We start from the raw sequence: 26,245 nt of genomic DNA, 5'->3' as shown, positions 1-26,245 counted from the left end.
CTAATACCATACAACTTTCGTAATCCTACCAAAACACCCAAAACCGTAACAAAGAATTCACGTTTCAAGCATAAAATACGCGTTTAATCCGGGTACTAAACAATGGGTGGATGGATTAGGCACAGGTTAATAAAATAGGAGAAACAGTGAAAGATCTGAAAAAAGTTTCTTGTTTTTTTAACTGATGCATTTAAGTACTCTATCTTATCCAGTACCTACTATTTACCCGTCTACGGCAACGCAAAAGGAGGGTTATGATTTTGACCGGTATGTATGTGGGTATGTATGTATGTATGTATGTATGTATGTTCATCTGTTCCCTCATAACTTCTAAAGTACTTATTATAATTTAACAAACGATGTGTCATTCGAATCGTCTTAATCGTCCGCTGGTTATAGGCTATATGGCATCACAAAAAAATGAACATTGCGCCCTCTAGAGGTCATAAAGTCACGAACCAAAAAACTAAAATTAAGTAATGATGATGTGTTATACATCATTGGAAAGAGCTCAATTAGCACATTTCAAATATATAAATATTGTTAGCTTTTGCACCCGGCTTTGCTTGCATGCGCCAGATAAAACATTAATTTATCGGTTAGGTGATTCGAACTATGAATCTACAAACGCTCTGGATTCTATCCGCGTGTTACTCGACTACGGCGATACAAGAAGGTTTTTGCAAAAGAAATTTGTTTGGCCGCTATACATGGTGTTTTTTTAATGTCCTGGAACATTTTATAACGTGAACAGGTATAGAAGTCCTGATCAGCCAAAATGTATGAAACAGTCAATTTTTTTACAAGATACGTACGTGTTCCGAAGCCGGGCGCCTTCGGCGCCCTCGTACTATAATTGTCGGGCGTAGCACGACGTACGCGTTCCAAAGCCGGGCGCCTTCGGCGCCCTCATACTAAAAGAGTCGGGCGTAGCCCGACATACGCGTTCCAAAGCCGGGCGCTTTCGGCGCCCTCATACTAAAAGAGTCGGGCGTAGCCCGACATCTTCTTCTTCCTCGGTCCCTCATTGCTGAGGATCGCGACCATGTATGCTACGTCTCCACAGTGTGCGATCATAAGCCATATGGGTCACGCACTGCATGTTGCTGCCAACCACTCTCTTCACAACATCAGACCATCTCGTGGGTGCTTTTCCTCGCGCTCGCTTGCCCTCTATTTGGCCCAACCCGCCATAAGCCCGACATTCGCGTTCCAAAGCCGGGCGCCGAAGGCGCCCTCATACTAAAAGCGTCGGGCGTAGCCCGACGTACGCGTTCCAAAGCCGGGCGCCTTCGGCGCCCTCATACTGAAAGAGTCGGGCGTAGCCCGACATACGCGTTCCAAAACCGGGCGCCTTGGGCGCCCTCATACTAAATGTGTCGGGCGTAGCCCGACGTACGCGTTCCAAAGCCGGGCGCCTTCGGCGCCCTCATACTAAAAGAGTCGGGCGTAGCCCGACGTACGCGTTCCAAAGCCGGGCGCCTTCGGCGCCCTCATACTAAAAGAGTCGAGCGTAACCCGACGTACGCGTTCCAAAGACGGCCGCCATCGGCGCCCTCATAGGCACTAAAGGAGTCGGGCGTAGCCCGATATAGGCGGCGCTCTGCGTACATTTCTGTACTGAGGACGCCCGCGCAATAGTACATTATTGTCGAGGCTCGGAAGTAGCTACTTGCAGGCTGAGGATTCGTTTTAAACGGACGACCTTGGGAGTCCGTTTAATTGAATCCGAAGCCAGCAAGTAGCCTTCCAGCCGAGTCATATATAGTGCTTTTCTCAAAAATGGTGCAAGAAATATAAATATCATAGAAATATTTTACAAAAGCAACGTTCTTACATATATATTTTGACAGAAAAAAACCCTTGCCGCCTTTTTATTTTTTTTAATAAAAAACTAGAAGTGTATTTTTCTGCCAAAAATACGCCAACCTATTTGAGACATCTAAATAGTCGCGGTACTATTCATCTGTTTGGCTGTTTAATGGGCCTGTGCCTTCATTTGATATGGTAATTTCAACTTTTAAAAAGTTTGGAACTCGACAAATAATGGAATTTGTATGCAACATTGCAGTCCCAAAATCGAGACTGCAATGTTTTTAACTTTTTAATTTTTGTCTGACCATAAACTACGCGCTTCGCGACCAATTTTTTAGACGGCAAAGTCGACTTTGCCGTCCATTTTTGAGAAAAAGTAATATAAAGTGACTTCAAAAAGTCAGTAACGAAATCATGACCCCAAAATTAATTAAATAAAAAATAAGTTCAAAAACTAAAACCCGACTACTGCAAATCGCGCTCTAAAAAGTATGAAACAAGATAGAATTCTTATCTACAATTATCAAGCAGGAAATATTATAAATGTTACCATTTTTTTTATATAAAAATACAACGTAATATAATTTACTGATTTTTTTTATATATTTACAGAGATTCAGAGGATAGCCGTGGTCGTATGCCACTTTACTTTTTTTTAAGTTTATAAGGTGGTATTTTGTGACTTAGCGCCACTAACACCATCCCACTAACCCAGGGTTAACCGGTTAAACCGTTAACCCAGTGTCAAATTGTACTGGTAACCATGGTAGTAACTCCAGGTTTAACCTGTTAAACCCGGGTTATTGATTTGTGCAACTGGCCCTGAGATACCAAAATTTGCAGAACCAACTACTTTTTATTATTTGGTTTTACTAATTCCTAATGCAAAGACTGTCCATCGAAAGCTAACGCTGCAACACAGCGAGAGTAATGGGCACCTTTGCGTCGGAGGCGGTCCAGGTCAGGTTACAGTAGGTGGATAGATATTTATACCTACATGTTTGGTTTATATTTATATTTAAGTGCAGATTTATATTATTCGAACCGTATGATTTTTGTTTTATTATTTAAGGCTCATCCATATTTGGACGCGCACAAAGGTTTAAAACAATTTCCGCGTTGAGTTGACGCTGTAATTACCTCGTTTCACATTTACTGCGCAAACTTACATCAAGGAAGATCCTAAGGCGACGTTAAGATTGTTAAAATGAGTGTTTCCTTAATTTTATGAACATCCTTGTTTATTGCGTACAAGTCTGCTCACCGGATTTATATTTACTGTCAAAATTTAATTGGGTGGAGATTTTTATGAGACTTGACAAAATATTCTTACCCCCTTATTTTAAAACTTTATGGGCCTGATTTAGTTAAATTATGTTTTATCCCTTTCTTACAAATACATAAGTCAAAATGACAGATAAAGACAAACGATTATTAGCTTAGCTTAGTGTACATATTTTTTATCACGTTAGTGGCAAAGGAACGTACTTACAGCCTGCCGAGTGTTTAACGGTTTTAGTAAGCCATAGACGCTTAGGTATAAACTCCGTGATGGCTCCTCTACACGATGGGCCAGCGCCGGCCACTCCAAGGGACGCATTATTTATTTATTTATTTAAAACAATTATGTTTACACGGCATTACAGTAAAAATACCAATGCGCCGAGAAACGCTTACAAAATATTTCATATTTTTTTTCGTTCGTGTTATGCGTTAGAGGGAGCAAGTGATATTGCTATCTCATTCTACCGCAAGCCTGCGTCCCTTGGAGTGGCCGGCGCTGGCCCATCGTGTAGAGGAGCCATAAAACTTTAATACACTCTTATTTTGAAACATCCCATACCTACTGGAGAAAAATTGCCCGAACATGACTTACAATTGAATTGGGAATAAATTAATTAATAAAATATGCTATTTTTTATTGGATTATACTTTACATGGAGTCGGTTGCACCAAACTTCACCAGTCTTCTATAAAACGATCGCAATTATTTTTTGTATTAGTAGTTTTATTAGTAAGTTAGTTTACTGCTGCGTGATATTGATCAGTCTGTCAAGATGTGATTGATGCAACTGGCCCTTCCCTTATTGTGAAACGTTATATTGAAAATAGTGACATCTATCCGTTACCTCCCGCTACCGCCCGCCCTAGCTAATATACCGCCCAAACACCGCCCAAGTATTACAGCTGAACGTACTCGTAACAAGTGTTCGCGATTCTCGGTAGATGGCAGTAGTTATGGCTTTTCTAGGACAACTTTCTAAGTCTTTATATGTCGTACGACTTGATATGTTATCATTATTCTTAGTAGGTTAAACTTATAATATATGTATTTGCCTCACGACAGTGTGTAATTTTAATGCGATGACATCAGGTAATAAGAAGGTTTACGAGTATATATCTTTTATAGCCCGTCATCGCATTAAAATTTTATTTCGTCAAAAAATGTCGTTAGTTGAAACTAAATAATATTTTACTTTATATTACCTAAGATAAAACTTTGCCTCGTTACTGAAAATATATGTTATCTTTGCAAAATTTGACATTTAGTTGACAATACTTTTTCACGGTTGACAGAGTGACCTTAGGCCAGGGGTCGGCAAACTTTTAAGAATAAGAGCCAACCAGAGCAAAAATCACCAGATTCTGGAATTACAAAGAACCACGAATGTTAGTTGATCTGCCATCTAATTTTAGGTGGTATGGAATCAGAAAGGCCACATTAATGCATTGCATGCGCCAATTGTACCCCGAAAGAACCGCGGTTTGCCGACGCCTGTCGTATCGTAAGCATCACAGTAATTTGTATATTTAGTTTTTTCTATCTATACGTGTTTAAAAATGTATTACGCTGGCGAAAATACTTTTTTCCTCTAATATCTGTATTCTCTTGTTTACAGACGCGGCGTTGACGCGCCATGCGCGGCGTGACGTGACGTAGATGGCGTGCTCCGCGCGCCAGCCGCAAGATGGCGCGCGAGCCCGGCGCCAGCACGCCAGGCCCCCTGTAAGATATACTTCTCGTTTTTATCTGAGGGCTAACATTGAAAAATCGGTAATTGTTACCTGCTTCTTTATCGCTGTATATTCGATAAATAGAGAGCGTACCCCCATCTCAAAGCCCGGCAATGCACTTCCAAACCCTCTGGTGTTGTGGGTGTCCATTGGGCGACGGTAATTGCTTACCATCAGGCGATTTGTCTGCTCGTTTGCTTCCTATATCATAAAAATATCCTCCTTTAGCTTTGATACACAAACGCACACGTGAAAATTATCAACAATATGCAGCAGTAAAAATATTTTGTCAACGTATCTTTTGTTCAACCTGTATTATGATGTGACGTAGATGGCGTTAACACGCCAGTCGCATAATGTCGGGCGAGTCTGGCGCCAACACGCATGACCAGGTGGTAAGCTCACAAGGCCTTCAATTTTTTTGATTATTTGTCAACTAGCAATCCTAGTCTTCCCTTCTTACTCTTCTTAGTATAAAGGCACCAATGCTGCTACCTCACACTTTAGGAACCGTATTGCAAAATAGTCCTTAATATTTAGTTACCTTCTATTATATTAGACAGACGCGGCTGTGTGGTAGGACTATACCTACATGTCTCTTTCTTATTAATACAGTTAGAAAGAAACATTCAAATATAAGTATTCTAGGGGTGTCGAAGTCTTATTCATGGAAGAAAACATACTAAGCGATGTATAGGTATATGTAATCGCTATATATGTAAAAGAGAACTTTGTATATAAGGTACGTTTTATGTTTTATGCCAATGTATAAAATCGCATTGTCTTATTACTATACATATAGTTTTGTTATTGAAATTTGTCGTTTAAAACACAACAGTCATATCTACGCCGATAAAAAAACAGCTGTTACGCGTACAGTATTAATTCTGGCATGTACTAGCTCTGCAAAGTCTCAGTGAAATTGTAAACATTGTTACGAGGTCGCGCTGTCGCTAAATCGCCAGTGTTCCTCTATTTATAGCCATCGTCTTCCGTCTGTCTGACTGCCACCTGCTGTCCTTAGGAACGCTCGAATGTTTGCTCTTGAACGTAAACATCTATCCATCAATATTGACTATATATTCATATAAACCAATACTTGGATCTTAATGACTTCACGCCGTCAAAAACAAACTTTGACTAAATTTAATTTGGATTCGAATCATCTGTTCCAATATAACTCTTGAACCGTAGCTGGGTCGCGGGGAATCCTCCCGGAATTCGTCGGCAAGTAGCGGGGGACGCTTGCCCGCTCTAAATCCGTCGCACTCGCCGCCAAGCTCTTCGGCGAGCCGCGCGCACTGCCACTGTCTTCTCTAAATATAGGATCGTGTGCGCAGGTCTCCGTACGTGACGCTGGGAGCGGTGCGGTACGCGGTCCGCCGAGCGCCGCCGCCGCGGGTCTGCCCCTGCCGCTGCTGCTCCGAGGAGGCGGTGGCGGCTTGCCTCGGCCGCGCCAAGCCGGACCGCCGCACGCTGGAGCGCCTAAGGCCCCGCATGGGTCGCGGCGCGCGCGACGAGCGGCCCTCGCGTCATCAGCGCCTCCAAGATCTCACGAAGCGGTTGTTGCCGCGTGGCAACAGTACTCCTCCAGTATCTCCTCAACCACCGCCTCCACCGCCTCCTCCGCCTCCACCACACTCTGCTCCTGTCTTACCTCCAGTACCACCTCCCCGCTCACGGCACCGTCATAGCCCTACTCGCGGTGTCTCCGTCGACCGCTACGAAAATGACATTTTTGATACGGAGAAAATTACCCTACCGCGTGTTGAGTCTCGATTGATTGTCGGCTCGTATGCGCAAAAAACTATACCATATCGCAGTGCTTCATTTTCTCACGGTGATTGTACTCAAGAGAAGTACTACCGTGCTACCAACCGGTTGCCTTCGATCTTCGATTTTGGTAATAAGAGCGAAAAAACGGGGGTGGAACGTGCTGGCTCGTCGTGCACGCGGAACGATGAGTCTGCTAGTCTTGCGACGGAAGAAACTGTAACCGAAGGCGGGTCGGTTGCGTCTGTTGATTCAGCCGTGGGATCAGATGAAGGTCTATTGGCGCATGCCTCACCGGCACCTCGGTCGCCGCCACCCGATGCACCTCATAAGCAGCTCGGGACGCGTTCATTAACACACCCGTTACCGCGTCGTGTGCCTCCTGTGCGGGAGGAAGGCTCAACCGTCGCTGGTGGCAGTCTGCCCGTGTTGATGGCGCCACGCGTTCTACATGAACTACGTGAAGAAAGTGACGGCTCGCAAGCCGACAGTGCTCAGGCTCACAGTGAAGGAACATCTCCCCTCGAACCAGCCCAACCTTTTGCTTTCCCACCTCTCCCGGATCCTCCGCCAAACGCATGTGTTAATGTGGACTGTGAATGTGAAGCCTTTCTCATCGATCGATGGGAAGAGCCCGCTAACAAAATCGCGAGTACTTTACCAGTGCCAGTGTATGAGTGTATAGTGAAACAGTGGTCAAAAGAGTTACCGCCGGATGAGTCCCCTCGGTCGGATGCTGCTTCTGATGGTTCTTTGGACAAAGATAAAGAAGATGAGACCATCACGAGTGAAAAAGTTGCTCATTTGTTAGAAGCGGTAAAGAATACTAATACGCCAGCTCCAATAGGTATTAGAGAAAGACGTCGGCCGTTACACGATAAGAAAAGAAGGAAAGGAATTTATATCACGACAGCTAGCGATGATGGGGGAGAAGAATCTCCGCCAGTAAATGGTTGTAAGCGTGAGAACAGCGACGCCTCTCTTCAGGAGATGCGATTATCGGCTGAGACACGAACTTCGTCCTTACTGGGAGACAAATCTGACGATTCTTGTGCTAATGGTCCCCCGAGTCCTTGCGAGGCCCCCGTTCATATGTGGCCTAGAGCTGAAGACCTACGAACAAGAAGGGCAAGATTTTCACAACAAAGTTCAGACGAACGAGACGACGATTATTTTAGAATGAGACGTAAATACGGAGTCACGTCACGAGGTGACTCTCCATCCGAAGCCGAGAGCGATTCATGCTCTCGAGATAGAACAGCTTCGCCGTCTCCTTTCAGTCCTTCCGACAATTCTGATGTCGAGGCCAAGCGACCACACTATTCGAAAGGGCCTTATGGCAGAAATTTGGAGCCTCCGTCAACACGGTCAGTTGAAGTCGGCCGGCGTAGTTTCTCCGATGCTACTGTTACTGCTGGTCGAAAGATAAGTGTTGGAGCAGCACCGACCGTTGGCACACGGCCTAAAGGGCCAACGCACGTGAGAGCTACTTCATCGCCTTCCAAGCTGGCTGGAGTGAGGCCAGGAGCTGACCTCTTGGCCGAGTTGCTTCGGGGAAGTTCTGAAGCCCTGTCCAACACGGCCACGTTCGACAACGTCATCCTGACCATGCATCAACACAACGTGAGTACACTGCATTGTTTTTATTACCTTCCATTGTACCGATTGACCCCGATATAAGCTCAAGGAATAATAAAGCGGGAGCTGAGGATATTGTTATGATGTTTATCCCGGCAGAGAATAGCCTAAAACAAACGATCTTGTATTATTGCCAAAGTATATTTAAATTTATAAACTACATTAACTACTACACTTTCAGTTTCGAGGTGTGAAAATTAAATAGGTAGTTAAGTTTTGATTTTCGCGATCGGGATCAGTTACAATATACGTTGAATATTTTTCGCAAAAATTAATATAGGCGTAAGCGCCGACGTGTCCTTATGCCGTTATGTGTACTGTTTTTCTTGGATTTTCCGTTTTCTCGGTCCAATGTCGTGTGAGTCACGCGCAGCTGTTCCAGAAGCATTAAAAATCTTAAGGGCAACCGTATTAATAACACTGACACTGAACTTAGGATTCATGTAGTTGTAAAAATGAGATTTATACATACTCGTACTGTAAACTTTTTTGATGTCGAGGAATTCTAAGTGCTTTTTAATTGGCGGTGATCTGGGATTATTTTTAATTTAATTATTCACGGAAATATGTTTTGCGATTATGACGCATATTACCGTAAATCAACTGTCATAAGTCATAAATGATGATCCCAGAATATGCAAAGTTTGGAATAACAAACCGACCATTAGGTATTCTTATACCTACTTTAGTTCACTTCGTGACTTCAATGAGCTCACTATTTACAAACTTAAGTACAAATAAATTACGCAGTAATACTCGTAACTTCAAAATAATCAAAATGACTTATTTTGTTTTATTTATTACCTATATCTATAGATTAATAATTATATTTGGCACTCACAAATAACTGTAGGTTGAAAGCATTAAGTACCTACCTACACATATAGTAGGTAATACTCGTTTTAAGTACCTATTATTTACCTACTAGTTATTTTTTTGTAATTTTTAGTAACATCATTTTAAAATAATCACGTTAACTTCAGCCGATGAGAAATAAAATAGGTACTCTTCTACTACTACCTACTACCTACTTACTCTTCTCCTACTAGGTCTTTTTACTAGTTGATTTACAATTATTACTTTAGTACATAATGGGCAGATTTTCATTATTAGTTAGATTTTAGATAACGTAGCAACAACGATTATATTCGGTTGCTTGTGTTGTGCCAAAATATAATTTTGCATTCGTCACGTTTCGATCGAAATTCCTCAAAACTCGTAAATTTAGGAGATTGATTCTGTGCAATACAGCAATGTTTTGACTGTAAAGTGTTGTGTATTGGACACGAAACATTCTGAACGAACAGCATATACTCGTATAAGCATTTATCAATAACTATACAAACTGTGTCCAATAGATGAATATCTTGTATTGTTGCCAATATTTAAAAACTGTTCTACAACTTTTTTTAAATTATTACACAATCTGCAAAATAAGCGTTGGTCAGCCATAACGAATATTTTTACGTTTGTGTCGCATTATATTACGCAAATTATTCAATGGAATCAATACATAGAGCTGTCTTTTAAAAGAGGACGTGAAAAAGGGACTTACGTAAAAAATGCAATAGATTTATTATCGCGTTTTTTCGCTATCTTCATAAAAAAATCGTAAAAAGTCAAACAAAATTTGTATGTATGTATGTATAAACTCTTTATTGTACAAAACACAAAACACAAATTTATGGCACAGGATAGGCAGTACAAAGGCGAACTTATCCCTTTAAGGGATTTCTTCCAGTTAACCTTGTTTGGCATAGAAGGTTATACATAATAATATAACCATTTTCTAGACCAGCCTAAGGTGCCCTGTCGGTGTTTAGAAGGTTATCCATTAATTACTGGGCAACCTGTACAATAAACAAGAGAGGAAAATGGGGACTACGTATGTGAGGAGCGGTCGTCCACTTTCCTATTTGCACTAGTTTGTTAATATAACGTAGAGCATTCTCTGTCTAGGGGGCTGTCCATAAATTACGTCATCGATTTTTGACGATTTTTGACCCCCCCCCCCCCTATAATCATCCAAAAATCAGGCTTCAAATGACCCCATTTCCTCCTAGTTCATGCTACCGTCATCCGATGCCCAGACCCCCCCCCCCCCCTAAATTGAAATGACGTAATTTATGAATAGCCCCTAGGTACTATTTATATAGGAGGTAGGGTAGTTTGGCATTGCTCATATTTACTCGTGGTATGGCCAGTGCCAACTTGGTACCGAGAGACAGCAATTATAAAATTTAAAATTGTATCACTAGATGACTTATACTTTTGTAACGACATGTCACAAGAATCGGGGCGCGTCAATTTAGTTTTTTCTTCCCTGAAATATTGCCCTTTGTACCTCCGACCGTATGAAATAATAATATTTTACGAACGCCATGTGATTTGAGCCCCTATATGTACCTACAATTGTATTGGTAAATGACGTGATTTGCATAGATTTGTTTAGAACTTTTTAATATCACACATTTTAACACTTTTAACAACAGCACGACTGTATTTTTAAAACTTTAGTGTCGCCTACGACGATTATTCTTTTGGCGGTTACGTCGCCCATAATCAGAAATAGAAGTCATCCGGTAGCGTATACTTATTTTAGACCTAATGCTTGGCTTAATAAGACTCATATTTTTATGCATTTTTATGTCTTCGATGTAATATGCTGCGGTTCAAAGGTGTGCATTCGTGCGTCGCGTCGATAAATTGCAGTGTTCACGATCGTGTCAATATGCGACAATTACAAAACGATCCGCTGCATTTAGTTGTGCCAGAGATAACTAAATCAAAGGGTAGTCTATACAATGTTGCGTTTGTTTCCAATATTGAGTTGTAGATATACCGGGTGTGGCCTGTAATACGAGCAAAAAATTAAACTGTAGGCTGTACCTACTCCTCATACTGACCAACATTTGTTCAGCAACTTTTAAAAAATAACTTGTTTGATTTTTAATACACTTTAAAGTTTATTCTAAGACGCAATGTATTGCGAATTTTGTTGTTTCACGCGTGAAAAGCAACGTCAATATCTCAATAATATGTCGTGGCGATGGCGTCCATTGAAGATTATATTTATTTTGTATGAAAAATAAGGAGTCTAAATACTTCATAATTTTTTAAAGTTGTTGAACAAAAGTGTCATCGTTTGAGGAGTACAAAATCAAAAAATCAAAATCAAAAAGCATTTATTTCGTTAAATAGTATACAACATAACACATTAATGGTTGGGACTTCCTAGTAAGTATGTATGATACCTGTGACAGGAAGCCCCGCTCTTCTACATTTGTCTAGTACATTTGTACACAGTTAACGACAATAAAGTCTAATATTGTGCAAACGGCTATTATTTTAAGTACTTAAAACAAAATAATAACTTACGTAATATTATTATAATATTTCAATATTTGTATTATTATTAACATTACAAGCTATGTTTTAATAATTTGCTCATGTTACAGGCTACACCCGGTATTTATTTACCTATCTGCAAGGCTCCGTCACACGTCATGCTCATAAATTTTGTATTATGTGTTGACATCCCCTTGACCCTTCTCTTATTTCAGCACGTTAAATAAAAAAAAGTAAATCTAAAACAGAGACGAATTCCGTACGGAGCTTATTACCAATCTTAGAAGGTAGGTGTCTTTTTCGATGCCGAAACCAAAGAACGTGTTTACAATGAGTGTCTCCGTCAAACTTGGAGCAACTTTTTTGTATCGTGCAGCAATATTAGCAACTTATTTTTCTCAAACATGCAATGAAATATTGATGTTATGTTCCTTATAATAGGCTGCGAAGTATGACGTTTCAGGTGCGGCTAGGACAAAAGGTCGTTAATGGAATTTCATACACATCTTGCAGGCCTAGGCCGGCAAAGTCCTCTTTTTTAATTTTCATTTCACAGATATTTGTGACACAGCATCGTGGCATTCATCCATTAAAAAAAACTAGAGGCAGTATTTGCTTTATGGTTCGTAATGACACTGCCACTACGCGTATAAAAAAAAAACAAAAAACAATGTTTGCTATAATTTGCAGTTTTATTTGTATAAAATCAACATGAACTTAATAAATAATACATTCTATAATTTTATAATTTTAAATTATAAATTTAACTACAGAAATAAAAACATTTAAAATATTTAATCTAAACGTTAGCGGTAAAAAGGTCTACTCAAACACGCGTAGTTATATTTTTTAAATTGTAATGGAGGTAAAGTTGAAAAATATTCATTCTGTTTTATTGGATTTATGGTGCGTTGTTGATTTATTGACTTTAATATGAGTTCCGACGAAATAATGAAATTAATATTAATTGTAATCGTAGGTGTTGGAATTGGCAGCGTAAGCAGAATTGATTTTAAATAAATAACCGCGCCAAGTCAAAGACGAAGTATGTATATGGTTGCTTATGGCAATTTTATTATTTGAGAAACTAAGAAAAATGGCTTACAGTTTATTAGAAACAGTTTTGTGGCATATTTTAAATGAATGTAACTACAAATTCGTCAACACTGTGGAAATTATACTTATTTACTCCATGCGTAAAGCAACGATGTATCTGAAACATGATATCAACATGAAAGACTATGTAAACTTATGTGACGAAAACGACAGTCAGACGGATACAAGGCGAAAAAATCAAAGATACATGAAAATATACGGGTAGTAAAAATACACGACTCGTGTAAAACATACGCGTGATAATGATATAGGTACGTGTTGGTTATATTTTGGGTGTAGTTTACTTTTAGTTTTTTCTATAAATAAAACTTGGGTTTCGTGGATTTTTTATTTTATTTATTTCATTGCATGTTTGAGAAAAGCACTATACATACCTCGGCGGGAAATGGGGCTTGCCCGCGCTCAGACCTATCCGGCCTCGCTTCGCTCGGCCGTCTATATGTCTTCGGCCGGCAACCCCTTTCGTCCCGGCCTCTGTAGTAATGTACTAAAATTGTAAGCATGTTGCGGGGGTGAAGCTTCCACGCAGGGGTGAGACAGGATGCTAAAATCGTTATCTACACGTTTAAAGTTGGCTACGGCTCTAGGTACCTAGATAGTAGTAGGTAGATATGCCCAGGCTTAGGTCAAGTAATGGCTCCTCTTCACGATGGGCCAGCACCGGCCACTCCAAGGGACGCAGCCATACCTAGGTACCTAGAGCCGTAGCCAACTTTAAACATTTTGACAAATATCATATCCGTAATAAATCCAGTGTAGATTCAGAACCTGTTATTACTCTTATGGTAACATTCCATTTCTAACCGCAGCTGCACTACCGGTACTGAACGCGTCGCTGTCATTGTCAATTTCCATAGTAAAATGAACAGTAATGCAGTTGTCGTTGTAAATGGAATGTTACCCACTGTTTCTGGCCCGTCAATAGCGATCTCCGATAATATTCCTTTCATCAAACTGATGAGTCACTAGGTCAAGACACGAGCTTTATATAGCCCCTGCAATAAACACTCTGGGACTGTCACTACGTAGAATTGATGCGTCTATTTTTGTGCGCGTACGCCATTTTTTACGATGAATAAATATAGCGATGTTACATATGTATACAGGGTGATCAATCTAAATGGGTCAGTATGGAGAAGTCAGAAACTATAAGAGATAGCGAAATCTGTTCTTAGGAACCATGGCTCCGATTTTAGATTTAATAATAATGGCATTCAATTTTTTTTTTAAATCTATCATACATAACCGGGATTCGAACATGGTCAATATTCTTGTTGTTTGTTTGTATGGAAACTTTTAAACGATGCGTGATAGGTGGGGGGTGCTCGACCAAATATCATAGAGGGCCCCGAGACAAAACAAAGTACATAAAAAAAAATCAAAATGGCCGACTTTTTTTTTTTTCAAGTTGGTCCGAGCGCACTGAGATTCGGCATGCGGCGAGCCTGGGGGCCCAAGATTACAATATCAAAAAAATATTTTTGGAAAAATTCAAAATGGCGGCGGACACGGGCAAAGTAAAATTTTCAAGTAGGATAAGCGAGCCCGAAGGGCGAGCTTCATGCCGGGAGGCCGAAGGCCGACCCCGGTGGAAGGCCGAATGCCCTGAGCCTCCACCCCGACTCCCAAAATGCGAGGCCGAAGGCCGAACTGCGTGAATTCGGTGCTTCCAAGCGTTCTACCAAGTTAACTGTCTTGATGACCGAAGCCGCACGGCGAAGCGTCGAGGCTTGCGAAGGCCGAAGGCCGAGCTCTGCGTAGGGCCGAAGGCCCGAAGCGTCACACGAGAGGGAAGTTGGAGCGTAAACACGACCCAACACTTTTCCTATTGGGAGTCGCTTTTTGGGCGTCGGGGTGGAGGCTTCGGGCCTTCGGCCCTCCACCGGGGTCGGCCTTCGGCCTCCCGGCCTGAAGCTCACCCTTCAGGCTGGCTTAACCTACTTGGAAATTTGTCTTTGCCCGTGTCCGCCGCCATTTTGGATTTTTCCAAAAATATTTTTTTGACATTGTAATCTTGGGCCTTCAGGCTCGCCGCATGCCAATTCTCAGCGCGCTCGGACCAACTTGAAAAAATTAAAAAAAAAGTCGGCCATTTTGATTTTTTTTAAGGTACTTTGTTTTGTCTCGGGGCCCTCTATGATATTTGGTCGAGCACCCCCCACCTATCACGCATCGTTTAAAAGTTGCCATACAAACAAACAACAAGAATATTGACCATGTTCGAATCCCGGTTATGTATGATAGAATTAAAAAAAAATTGAATGCCATTATGATTAAATCTAAAATCGAAGCCATGGTTCCTAAGAACAGATTTTGCTATCTCTTATAGTTTCTGACTTCTCCATACTGACCCATTTAGATTGATCACCCTAAATACCTAAAACAGTTTTGTTCACGTTCACGTTTTAGAAAAGGGGTAAAATATAAGAATGTACCTGCCTTCTTAATGGTAATGCCAAACAGAATTTGAAATAGAGAGTTATTGTCATGGTAAATTATGTAGCTACAGTACATTTACTGCCATCTATCGACAGAAGACTAAACTGTTAGAACGCCATTTGACTTTGATCATTATTATTTCACTGATATGTGTTAACTTGTTAAATATTAATATTAACGCTATCTACTCCAGACTGGAGGTTATGGCCTGGTGTCGAGTAGATGGCGTTAACATTAATATTTAACAAGTTGGCAAACATCAGTAAAAGAACAAGGATCAAAGTCAAATGGCGTTCTAACAGTTTTAATCTTTTGTCGAAAGATGGCACTAAATTTACAGTGGCTACATAATTTACTTTGACGATCCGCCTCTATACACCCTATTCTCTTTAGTAAAGCGTTCACACTAAACATGAATCAGTTATTTTTAATTATATTAGGTAATTAAACCCACTGCTTGTGGCACTACGAACTAAAAAAAGTTGTTTATTTCCGCCATCGGTTCCACAATAAAGTTTCCTCGAAACGTTGTTCGCGGTAGGAAGTGCGTTTTTCCAGCTTTAACTATTCTAGTTCACTGTTGGTTTTGGCTGACGGACTTGTATTCCTGTGTAGGTTTAACCCGATGATGTGGATTGATCTATTTTCATTCCCGAAATATCTAATATTTTACTGGAAGGTACATAATAAAATAACTAATCTGTTATGTAATGACTAAATTAATATACAGAACGCTTTCACACCAAGAACGAAGGTTTGTATTTTCGGGACTGGATAAATATATAGGTCATACATAAGTATAAACCAGACCGTGAAATTGCAAACAGTACCATTAAAATTTGCACATCTAGGCACAGAATAAATAATAGTACTAAGTACAGAAGACTCACTCTCTAACAAAACGCGTCTGTTACGATCAGCACAGATATGGCCGCTAGGTGGCGACAGCGCCACGCGCGGCTTATGGCAAACCCCAAAATTGGTGCCGAACGGATGTACTTTTAGCTACCTGCCTACCTGTAGCAAAGCGACGAAATCGCGAACACGCCTGATCTAGGTAATTAGTTATACTTATAGACCATTTTATTTCAAGATCTTGTTACTGATACTATTTTTTAAATGTTAACCTGCATCACCAGCCGTCAGTTTTGCCTTGTCATCCACCGCGACCCATAGATCGATCAACGCCACTACATCTTCAGTGCCCGTGACAGCAGGGTACGAGAGAACGACTTTTCATTCCAGTTGCGTTCACATTTACGATTTGTATTTATAAATATAAATCACAAATATCTACAATAAATTGTTTTTGGGGGAAATAAAATAAAACTTGCAGTGAATACATTCTGTAGTGCGGTACCTTCAATACCTACTCAGCGTCTAACCTCCTTATTCATAAACGCGCTACAAATCTCAATTACCTAATAATCGTTGGTCCTTATCTGTCATTTTGACTTCTGCAAGACAGGGATAAAACATAAATTAACAAAATCAGGCCAGTAAAGTTTCATGAATAAGGGGGTAACTCTATAACGAATAAGGATCAAAAATGACGTTCAGAAGTTTCAATCATTTGTGTCGAAAGATGGCAGTAAATGTACTGAATACATCATTTATTTTGACAATCTGCCCGACTCGAACAATAAGATACGTCAATTAATAGATCTAGAAACTATATGGATTAGATGTGTCAATATCAAAAGTGACGTTTTTGTTTGAAGAAACTCGACATTTGACAAAGACGTATCTAATCCATATCGTTTCTAGATCTATTACTTGACGTATCTTAAAGTTCTAATCGGGCCGAATATTCCTCTATTTCAAATTCTCTTTGATAGTATGAAAGCATTGTAGATAGAATATGCCACCTTCACAGCGACCTAGTTTATAGTGAGTCATATGAGAGAGACTGAGGAAAATCTTACCCCTGCACAAATGTTTTATTGGTAGAAGTATCAATGGCCCAAATTATAGCCCCGTTGTTTTGGCTTACCGACCTTGTCTTGTCTTGGTATTTTTCTTATAAAGTTTAAATAACTATTGACGATGATCAATAGGATATTTTCCTACTAGTCAAATCAGTTACTTTTTTAGAACTGTCAAAACGATTTGCTAATATGTAATTTATATGAAACATTACATCGTGACGTCACGGTCAACTTCTTTTTATATTTCTATCCGATTTATTAAATAGAACTTGTGTTTAAAAATAACTCGTATCTGTGTTTTCTAATAATTATCTGGTGCTTTATATTTAATGCATAGTGTAAAATAATTTATTTTGAATACAGTATAATACCCTATTATCTGCCCAAGTTAATAATAATTAGGTGAATCTCTTAGTGCCTATACTTTCTATTACTGAACGGTAATAAATGGTTGACTCGACCTTTTAACCAAACATACTTACTGTTTTATGACAGTTATAAGCCCTTATCATAGTGAAAAAAACTAGGCTAAATCGGATGTATCCGGGTTACCATTCTTCATAGTATAAAATATATAAATATTATAGTACTATTTTAAGCACGGCACTGACGAGCCTTCCAAATGGATGCCGTTACAATGGATTCATCCAAATGGACGGCATCCTAATATTAAACATTGTACGTTTTTGACATTCACGGACCGATTTTGGATTGCAGCCACGCTATTTGGGCTGTTGGAAGGCTCGTCAGTGGCCACCTTTAGATCGATCCTGCTACCTAAAGGTTGTTTGGAAGAAAGAAGAAGAAAAACCTAGTCTTAAACTCGTATCTTGTATTATGTCGTCTTCGTAATAAAAAATATTTACTTAGATACCTACTTACAGATCAACCTAGTCCCACAGGCTTGTATTGTATTGTGGGTACATATATGTATATAGGCTGTCAATCAGGCCATTAAAACGAAACTATTTCATTTTCATTCATAAAAATTGAATTCAGCAATTTCAACGCTACGGTTCAACATACTTAATAAAAATACAAAAATAAATTCTATATAAACTGTTGAAACCATAACTTTTCCTTTTGGCTTTGTAAAAGAGTAAAAACTAATTTTAGAGCGCTTTGATGCTACAAAAAAGTAAAAAGTATTACCACCTATTTATAATTCTCAAAATTACATCAACAGCGTATTTTTTTAAATAACTGAATCGATTACCGGTCTAAAGCGGCGCTCGGTCTATTTTAGACCAGGCGCCACTTAAGTAATCACCGGTGTCATCATGCCTGGAAAACACAGAGGGAATTAGGTGTTTCCGATTGAATTTATGGCAGCGGCTAACGGTGGGTTTATTTAATTTCGCGTTAAATTGGTTCTGACAGCTTTTTTCTTGCCAAGTTTCCCTTTGGGTGTTAAATGATTTATTTTAAATGTTATGGGCGAAAATATTTGACGATTTTATTGGGAAGTGATATTAAATGGGTAAGGAATGATTATATTGATCATAATCGGTGCCTTTACAGTACCTCTTGTATCTCTAATCTCTATTCGCTTATTTAAAATGTTTGTGTCTTGACACATGTTCAGGTTTTATTTCAGATAAGTGTTTTCTTTTAGTATTTACATGCAACACCCTCGCTTACCTTTACCCCTTTACTTACCCTCGCCGGGGCAGGGCCGGAGCTTCGGGCGCTTAGTTTTCAATGGAAAACAACACGTGATCAGTGTGATCACCGATCAGCCTTCATAGAAAATGACATGTCGGACGCCTCGGCCCGGGCACGGCCCGGTCTAGCGTAATTAATCCTTAGTGTTGATTCGCTGAAGAATTTTTTATACGTAGCTACCCAAGTTAGGTACAAATGACTTAATGAGGAAAGATGCAGACATATACATGTATACATAAATAAACTTAATAAAGACAGGAAGGGGTAATCAGAACATTTAATCGCCCGATACCTTAACCGTCCTTTTAACCGTAATTATACCCCGTTTAAAAACGAATTTCGGATTTGCCAGCCCGGTGGTTCTTTTAGGGTAATTTGACAGAAATAAATTACTCCACTGTTTTGACAGGGCAATAAATCCTCAACTGTCAATGTTGAAGACGGTAATAACATGTTTGAACCTTGTTATTTGCAAATTTAATGGTAGTTTTGCTGAATGCGTCATGTTGTGTTGGGTAGAAAACATAAATCGATAGTTTGGTAATATTTTAATTTGTGTGGGTACGCTATTAAAAAAGTAATGTACACTGGTACACGTATCCAAAATGGCGTGCAGACACTGCAGCATGCTTGGCAAGCACATCTACAGTCAACGTCAAAGATATGTTAACATTTTTCGCCTTATTACAAAGGAGTAAGGTGAAAAAGTGTAAACATATATTTGACGTCGACTGTACCTATCAACGTAGAAGTACGTGATTAACTTGATTGACAACCCTGTTTGGAGTGCGATTGATCGGTGAATTGCAAAATAATATTACGTAGTTAAGGACCTGTAACTAGTCTTAATTTAATTGTTTCCATTGTGTTACGAAAATTAACTATGTAAATTGTATTGTATTGTACTTATGTACATGCACACGTGAGTTTATAGCATACGCCAACACACATGCAATACATGCATGCGTGTAACTTAAAAACTGCTTAATTGTAGTGACTCAATTACTGCTCCTTAGGGCTTGTGCACAAATCACGCGAGGTGCCAAAAACCTCAAAAGGTAGCCGAAAACACCTCTCGTGATTTGTGCACAGCCCCTTAAAAATGTACGATTTTTTTGCAATTCACCCTGATGCATTCAAGCTAAGATATAGTCGAGTAAGATAATCTGCGTGATCATGATTAATTTTATTGGTTTTAATTTGCCATGAGCCAACGACATAAACAAGTCTGCAGAAAAACAGAATTAGAAGCAAAAGTTACTGTATCAAAGTGCGTTCTATCACGTAGGTAACGGTGATTGATATTGGCTTTAGTGGTAATTTAATATTGGCGCAGTGTATTAAGTACTTTACATCCAAACAATTATTTAAAATAACCTATAAATAAAAAACTTGTTTTGATTTAAAAACTACATAAAGCTATAACTACAACGTAAACTAAAATAACTTATTTTAGTTTACGTTGTAGTTCTAGCTTTATGTAGTTTTTAATTTTAGTTTATATATTTTTTTGTTTATATTACATGTATTTCTTGATATACCTAATAAATATAACTATATTAGTTTTTTATGTTGTCAATTTTACGGGCACTGTTAAATTTTGTGTATTGACCTATATTACTTTTCACATACAATGCTGTTTCGTATACACCGTGACATATCAATGTCATTTCGAACATCGATCGACCGAGATTGTACTTAAGTTTAGTAGCAAATGTATGAACTCATTCTTAACACTAACCAATATGTAAACCAGCCCTAAGGCAAGTGTAAACGCTTGTAGAGGCCTTATAGGAAAAAAATAAATTATTGATTATCTCCGAAATGGAGTTAATTAGAACATCGGTGTCTTTGAGAAAGTTACTTAATTTAAGCTCAGGAATGCACCCTTGAAATTAACGGAAATCAAAAAAAAACACGGTGTATATAAAGGGATGGAGAGTTAATATTCTCAATTCAGTGAATAAAGCTTTACATGAATCAGTTAAGTTTACTTTAATAATAATCGGATATACTCGTATTGAAGTCGTAAGTACCTATTTTAAATAGGAATTCAATCCCACAAAAATACAGGTTACATTCCAAAACATTATAGAAGAGAGACTCAAGCTTGAGGAGAGGTACAAGAAATATCATAAATCGAAGTAACAGCGAGCATATATAAATCCACGTATCACTCACCATCATTTCCCGTATGTTAACGTATAAGGGCGTATATACATAAATTTTCAAAGAACATATGCCCTTACAAACGGTACCATGGCAAGCCGTAGAAGGCAGTGGCAACACCTTGGCGATGTTAGCCGAGATTTATGGCCTAATTTGCGGGCTATATTGGCAACTTTCTTTCGTAATTAAATGGAAATTTACCGATACCGAGAAACGTTAATTGATATAGTTTTGTTAAGGTGCAGTTACCGTATAAAATGCACTGCTAGAATGTTATTGTTTCAGATTTAATTTTCATTGAGAGTTTAACGAAATGAAATTACATTCATTTGAATTTCAATATAAGTGGACTACTTTTTCAGTAAAAATTTAAGCAACAATGAGTAATTAACAATATTGTTTAATCTTTTATTTATTATCACTTACCTACTTAAAAAAAACCGGGCAAGTGCGAGTCGGACTCGCGCACGAAGGGTTCCGTACCATAAAGCAAAAAATAAACGAAAAAAAATGCAAAAAGAAAACGGTCACCCATCCAAGTAGTACCACGCCCGACGTTGCTTAACTTTGGTCAAAAATCACGTTTGCTGTATGGAAGCCCCACTTAAATCTTTATTTTATTCTGTTTTTAGTATTTGTTGTTATAGCGGCAACAGAAATATATCATCTGTGAAAATTTCAACTGTCTAGCTATCACGGTTCGTGAGATACAGCCTGGTAACAGACAGACAGACGGACGGACGGACGGACAGCGAAGTCTTAGTAATAGGGTCCCGTTTTACCCTTTGGGTACGGAACCCTAAAAATACAGAACCGACTTGTCGCTTTACAATAAATCTGAACCGTATGTATGTATCTCCTTGAATACAAAAAGAGTTTTGAATTCGATTAACTGATATCCGAGATTTATGTCGCGTGCCATAGGTACACATGAAAAATTATATGGATCTATTTTCGTGAGTCAGTAAAACTGATCTTTTGTGGCAATACCTTTCACACTCGCGCATTTGAAGAGATGCTCCTGTCGTATTTAGAAATATCCCATTTGTGACTCTAGGTATAGGTACACTAGGTACACTACAGTCAACTTGACGTTCGATCCTATTTTCATTTCTTTTTAGGGTCCCGTACCCAAAGGGTAAAACGGGACCCTATTACTAAGACTTCGCTGTCCGTCCGTCCGTCCGTCCGTCCGTCTGTCACCAGGCTGTATCTCACGAACCGTGATAGCTAGACAGTTGAAATTTTCACAGATGATGTATTTCTGTTGCCGCTATAACAACAAATACTAAAAACAGAATAAAATAAAGATTTAAATGGGGCTCCCATACAACAAACGTGATTTTTGACCAAAGTTAAGCAACGTCGGGAGTGGTCAGTACTTGGATGGGTGACCGTTTTTTTTTTGCTTTTTTTTTCGTTTTTATTTTTGCATTATGGTACGGAACCCTTCGTGCGCGAGTCCGACTCGCACTTGCCCGGTTTTTTACATTCCACATCAGTTTTGCATAGTTAGATAAACGAGGTAGGCACATAATTGATCTGTAATAATCGGCTAAGGATCTCATGGTACTAAATAGCCATTGAAATGAAAAGCTGAAAACCATCTTCAAACTATCATCAATACTTTTATAATCGTCCATATCTTCGAACCTCGGCGGAAACGGGTCTGGTTTGGCACACTGCCAACCATCGTCCCTTGTGAAAAGTTGCAAGCGACAGGACTCTTACTGGACATACGTCGTTTTAAAACTTTAGAGGAAGATACGGCGATCTTGGCAGTTTTTACGCCTATAATCAAATGCACGTCGCGTGGACGTTAAGAGATAACCAATCTTGATACGCTCAGAATAGGGTTTAATTTCGATTTATTTTGATTTGTCAACGGATAGGAAGTATTTTCAGCTAATGCAATAAAATTGAGTCCGAGTTGTAAGTTTGAATGTAGCCGAATCAAAACAGAACCTTGGCTTTGCCTCTTCAGTATTAGGGTTATTGCAACGTGGTGAATTCTTTAACATTAAAAAGTCCCATTGTGAGCACGAAAACGTATCAAAAGAAAAGAAGAAATAAGTCCCCAATCGTGAGATTTTTTAATTTTATAATCATGCGTAACAAATAAAATAAAAAATCATGACTAGTTAATCTGGGCTGCTTATTTATCTGACTGCGATTAATTTATTAATGTTTCTATTGTAGGTATAGTTGCTTCATATTTTTCCACTTCGCTTTCGCATATGTATTTTCAGCTCCGTTTTCCTTTTTAGTGCAATAGTTTTGTTTTTGTGATACTTTGTTGTATACGTTGTTCATTTATCACATCATTCTAACTTCTTTCTAGAAGATAACTTCGGCATTGTTCCTGCTTAGCTTTCCTAAGTAACTTTTACTATGTATTTTTGTACGATAGAGAGTCTACTAGTGTAAATAATATATACATAGTATAACAACCATGTATACGTTACGTACGATATTTAAAAAAAAAATGTCACGGCTTTTTCGTTCACTTGGAATGAGGCAATATTAGATACATCGCATTTTTATGTTTGATGTTGTTATTATAATATGTTCTCTAGACAATAAAATAACATAATTAGCAATAAATCAAACCAAGTTTGCAATATAAATGATTGATTGATTCATGGGAGTAGGACTGCCACTATGAAATTGCTAAACAGAGAGGCATTTCGATGACTTGACTGCCGTTTGTAAACTTTGTACTGAAAACCCTCAGAAAAACAACTTACGATTTAGAGTAGATAGATATCGTTTAATTGCGCCGATATTACATATTCGGGACTATAGATGTACTTTAGGCTATGTGGTTTATAAATTTTAACCACTAAGGGCACTAAGATAATGTTACGGTTATCTGCGTAAAATTAGTTTATACTTAGAATAAATTTAAAAGTGGAAAAATTACTGTCTTGGGTGAGACTTGAACTCACGGCCTCTGGATCGATACTCCAGCGCTCTGCCATCTGAGCCACCAAGACCTCATCCCCAGCCAGCAAATCTTTCCACCATATTATAGGTCAAGGGGACCCTTAGCGACATCTACGCTGGCTGGGGATGAGGTCTTGGTGGCTCAGATGGCAGAGCGCTGGAGTATCGATCCAGAGGCCGTGAGTTCAAGTCTCACCCAAGACAGTAATTTTTCCACTTTTAAATTTATTCTAAGCTTAATAGCATCGTTCGCAGACGTTTCTGCTTGTTAAAAATTAAAATTAGTATGGGTAGCACATCGTAACTGGTGAATTTCCAATATGACTTGGAACTCCGGTAGCCGTTTAAGAAGTGTAACACTCTTACGGTAGATGTCGCTAAGGGTCCCCTTGACCTATAATATGGTGGAAAGATTTGCTGGCTGGGGATGAGGTCTTGGTGGCTCAGATGGCAGAGCGCTGGAGTATCGATCCAGAGGCCGTGAGTTCAAGTCTCACCCAAGACAGTAATTTTTCCACTTTTAAATTTATTCTAAGCTTAATAGCATCGTTCGCAGACGTTTCTGCTTGTTAAAAATTAAAATTAGTTTAATGTTAGTATGACTCACGACAGTTTCAATAGATTAATTTTATTCACATTACTAAATTTTTAGTGCTAAAAAAACCTCCGCAGGAGTAGTATCGCATTTACCAAGCACTTTAAAAAGTATAAAGTGTCCGATTGAAAAATTCATGCTTAATTCTTTCGAGTAAAGAACAGTTCGTTTATTGTCTAAGATCTTTTTTTTCTTAATCTTAATGCCAAAACACAAGCAACACAAAGCAGGTGTTCAGAAAAAAATTATGGCCAACATGAGAGCATGAATGTAAATACTCGTCACTTTTGACGCAACAATATGCGTAGATAGGGTTTGGCCAACGAATCGTGAATATCGTGATGTAGAAAAACCCTGCGCAATAAAAAAAATTGGATTGTTGGCCTGTGCAAACTAGGATTAAACAGTTTTGATGCTTTTAGTATATCCTAGTAGGATATTAATTATTTTGTCAATCTGAAGCAATAAATGTGACCAAAATTAAAGGCGTAAATCTCATTATTATATGTCCATTTTTTTCCGATCATTTGCCCGTATTCTGAGAATGATTCTTAATACTTATGTAACTAAACGGTGATTATTTCGCACCCAATTTAAGCCCTTTCATATTAAAAAAGGTATTTTTTCGATTGCGTGCAAACATTCAAATAATTCGAAGTGTTACTCTGCTGATTCACATCATCTTTTAATCCCCGAATACGGTCGGAAGCTGAATGCACGTAAAACAAAACAAAGGGAGCGCCTAACAATGGATTCCACAAACATCGGAGCGCTAGCCATGTCCAGAAGATAGTGGCAGGCGCACACTGATAGACTTCGCTTCTATGAATAGGGCGGGAAAAAGGGCAATAAGTTGCGGCTTACAACTATTTTTCTTGCCTTGCCTAAAATTTTCGCTATAAAACGGGGCATTCTATTTGTTTACAGATTTGAACTGTTCAGTTGTCGGCCGTTTGTCGGGCTATTTATTAAACAATCGTTAAATGCATCTTTTTCTAAATTCTGACTGATTGGACTTACTACATATTTGTATTTAATCATATTGACTGTAAACATTTGTTTTTTTTACTACCTATTAATATATTTTTTGCGTGAGATTTATTTTTATATCTAAAAATACAAGTTTTTGGAGTGAAAACTATTTTAGCGGCGCTGAGCACTTTTTGAGGTGGGGAAATATTTAGATGCGAGGTCTGCAAGGTAACTTTACGATTTTTATTCGAATTTTAAACAATTAACGCTACAAATTTAAGCTCACTGGCCAGCAATTTCGGAACTAAAGTTTTTCAATAGAAAGGAGGATAGGTTAATTAATTATACATAGTGCTGCAGACATTTTGGACTAGTCATTGAGTTTTCACTTCTGTCGGCACTCCCGGAGTGCAACCCGTTGTTTTTTTTAAATACAAGTTGATTCATAACTTGAGCGAATCAACTTTTAGACCGACATTTAATAATCTCCACTGTTTGCTTTATAATATACCTGCTTATTGCTGCATTTTATGTTATACCTACGATATAACAAGCGATTTGCTTTTTGACAGACCTTAAATTTAGATAAATATAAATTAGAAGCGTGATTCTTGGTAACTCCAGAGACATTTTTGGCAATGCCATCGCAAGAGACATGAAATGTTTCGGTCCAAAAGTTGATTCACCCATGTACTGATGCAAGATGATATACTATTTATATTGTTTAGTCAAAAATTTCTTAGATTTTTTTTTCTTAGATTATCAGCGCCGCGTAAGTAAAATAAAATTAGATGCAAAACTCTACCACCTGTCCAGGTGGTCTCAT

At 38.8% G+C, this 26,245-nt stretch overlaps 1 protein-coding gene across 1 annotated transcript in view; it reads left to right on the top strand.

Annotated features, from left to right (window-relative positions):
- Window positions 1–26,245, top strand: part of LOC134667747 (rho guanine nucleotide exchange factor 17) — a 157,770-nt gene that overhangs the window by 45,712 nt on the left and 85,813 nt on the right. Inside the window, exons 2-3 of the mRNA XM_063525168.1 lie at window positions 4,716–4,822; window positions 6,171–8,226. Of these exons, the coding sequence (XP_063381238.1) occupies window positions 4,785–4,822; window positions 6,171–8,226 (2,094 nt within the window). The 5' untranslated portion in view covers window positions 4,716–4,784. The remainder of the gene's footprint in view (window positions 1–4,715; window positions 4,823–6,170; window positions 8,227–26,245) is intronic.

The sequence above is a fragment of the Cydia fagiglandana genome, chromosome 1, assembly GCF_963556715.1.
Source record: "Cydia fagiglandana chromosome 1, ilCydFagi1.1, whole genome shotgun sequence".
NCBI lineage: Eukaryota > Metazoa > Arthropoda > Insecta > Lepidoptera > Tortricidae > Cydia > Cydia fagiglandana.
Note: the sequence above shows the minus strand (reverse complement) of the source record. Positions and strands in the feature narration are given on the sequence as shown.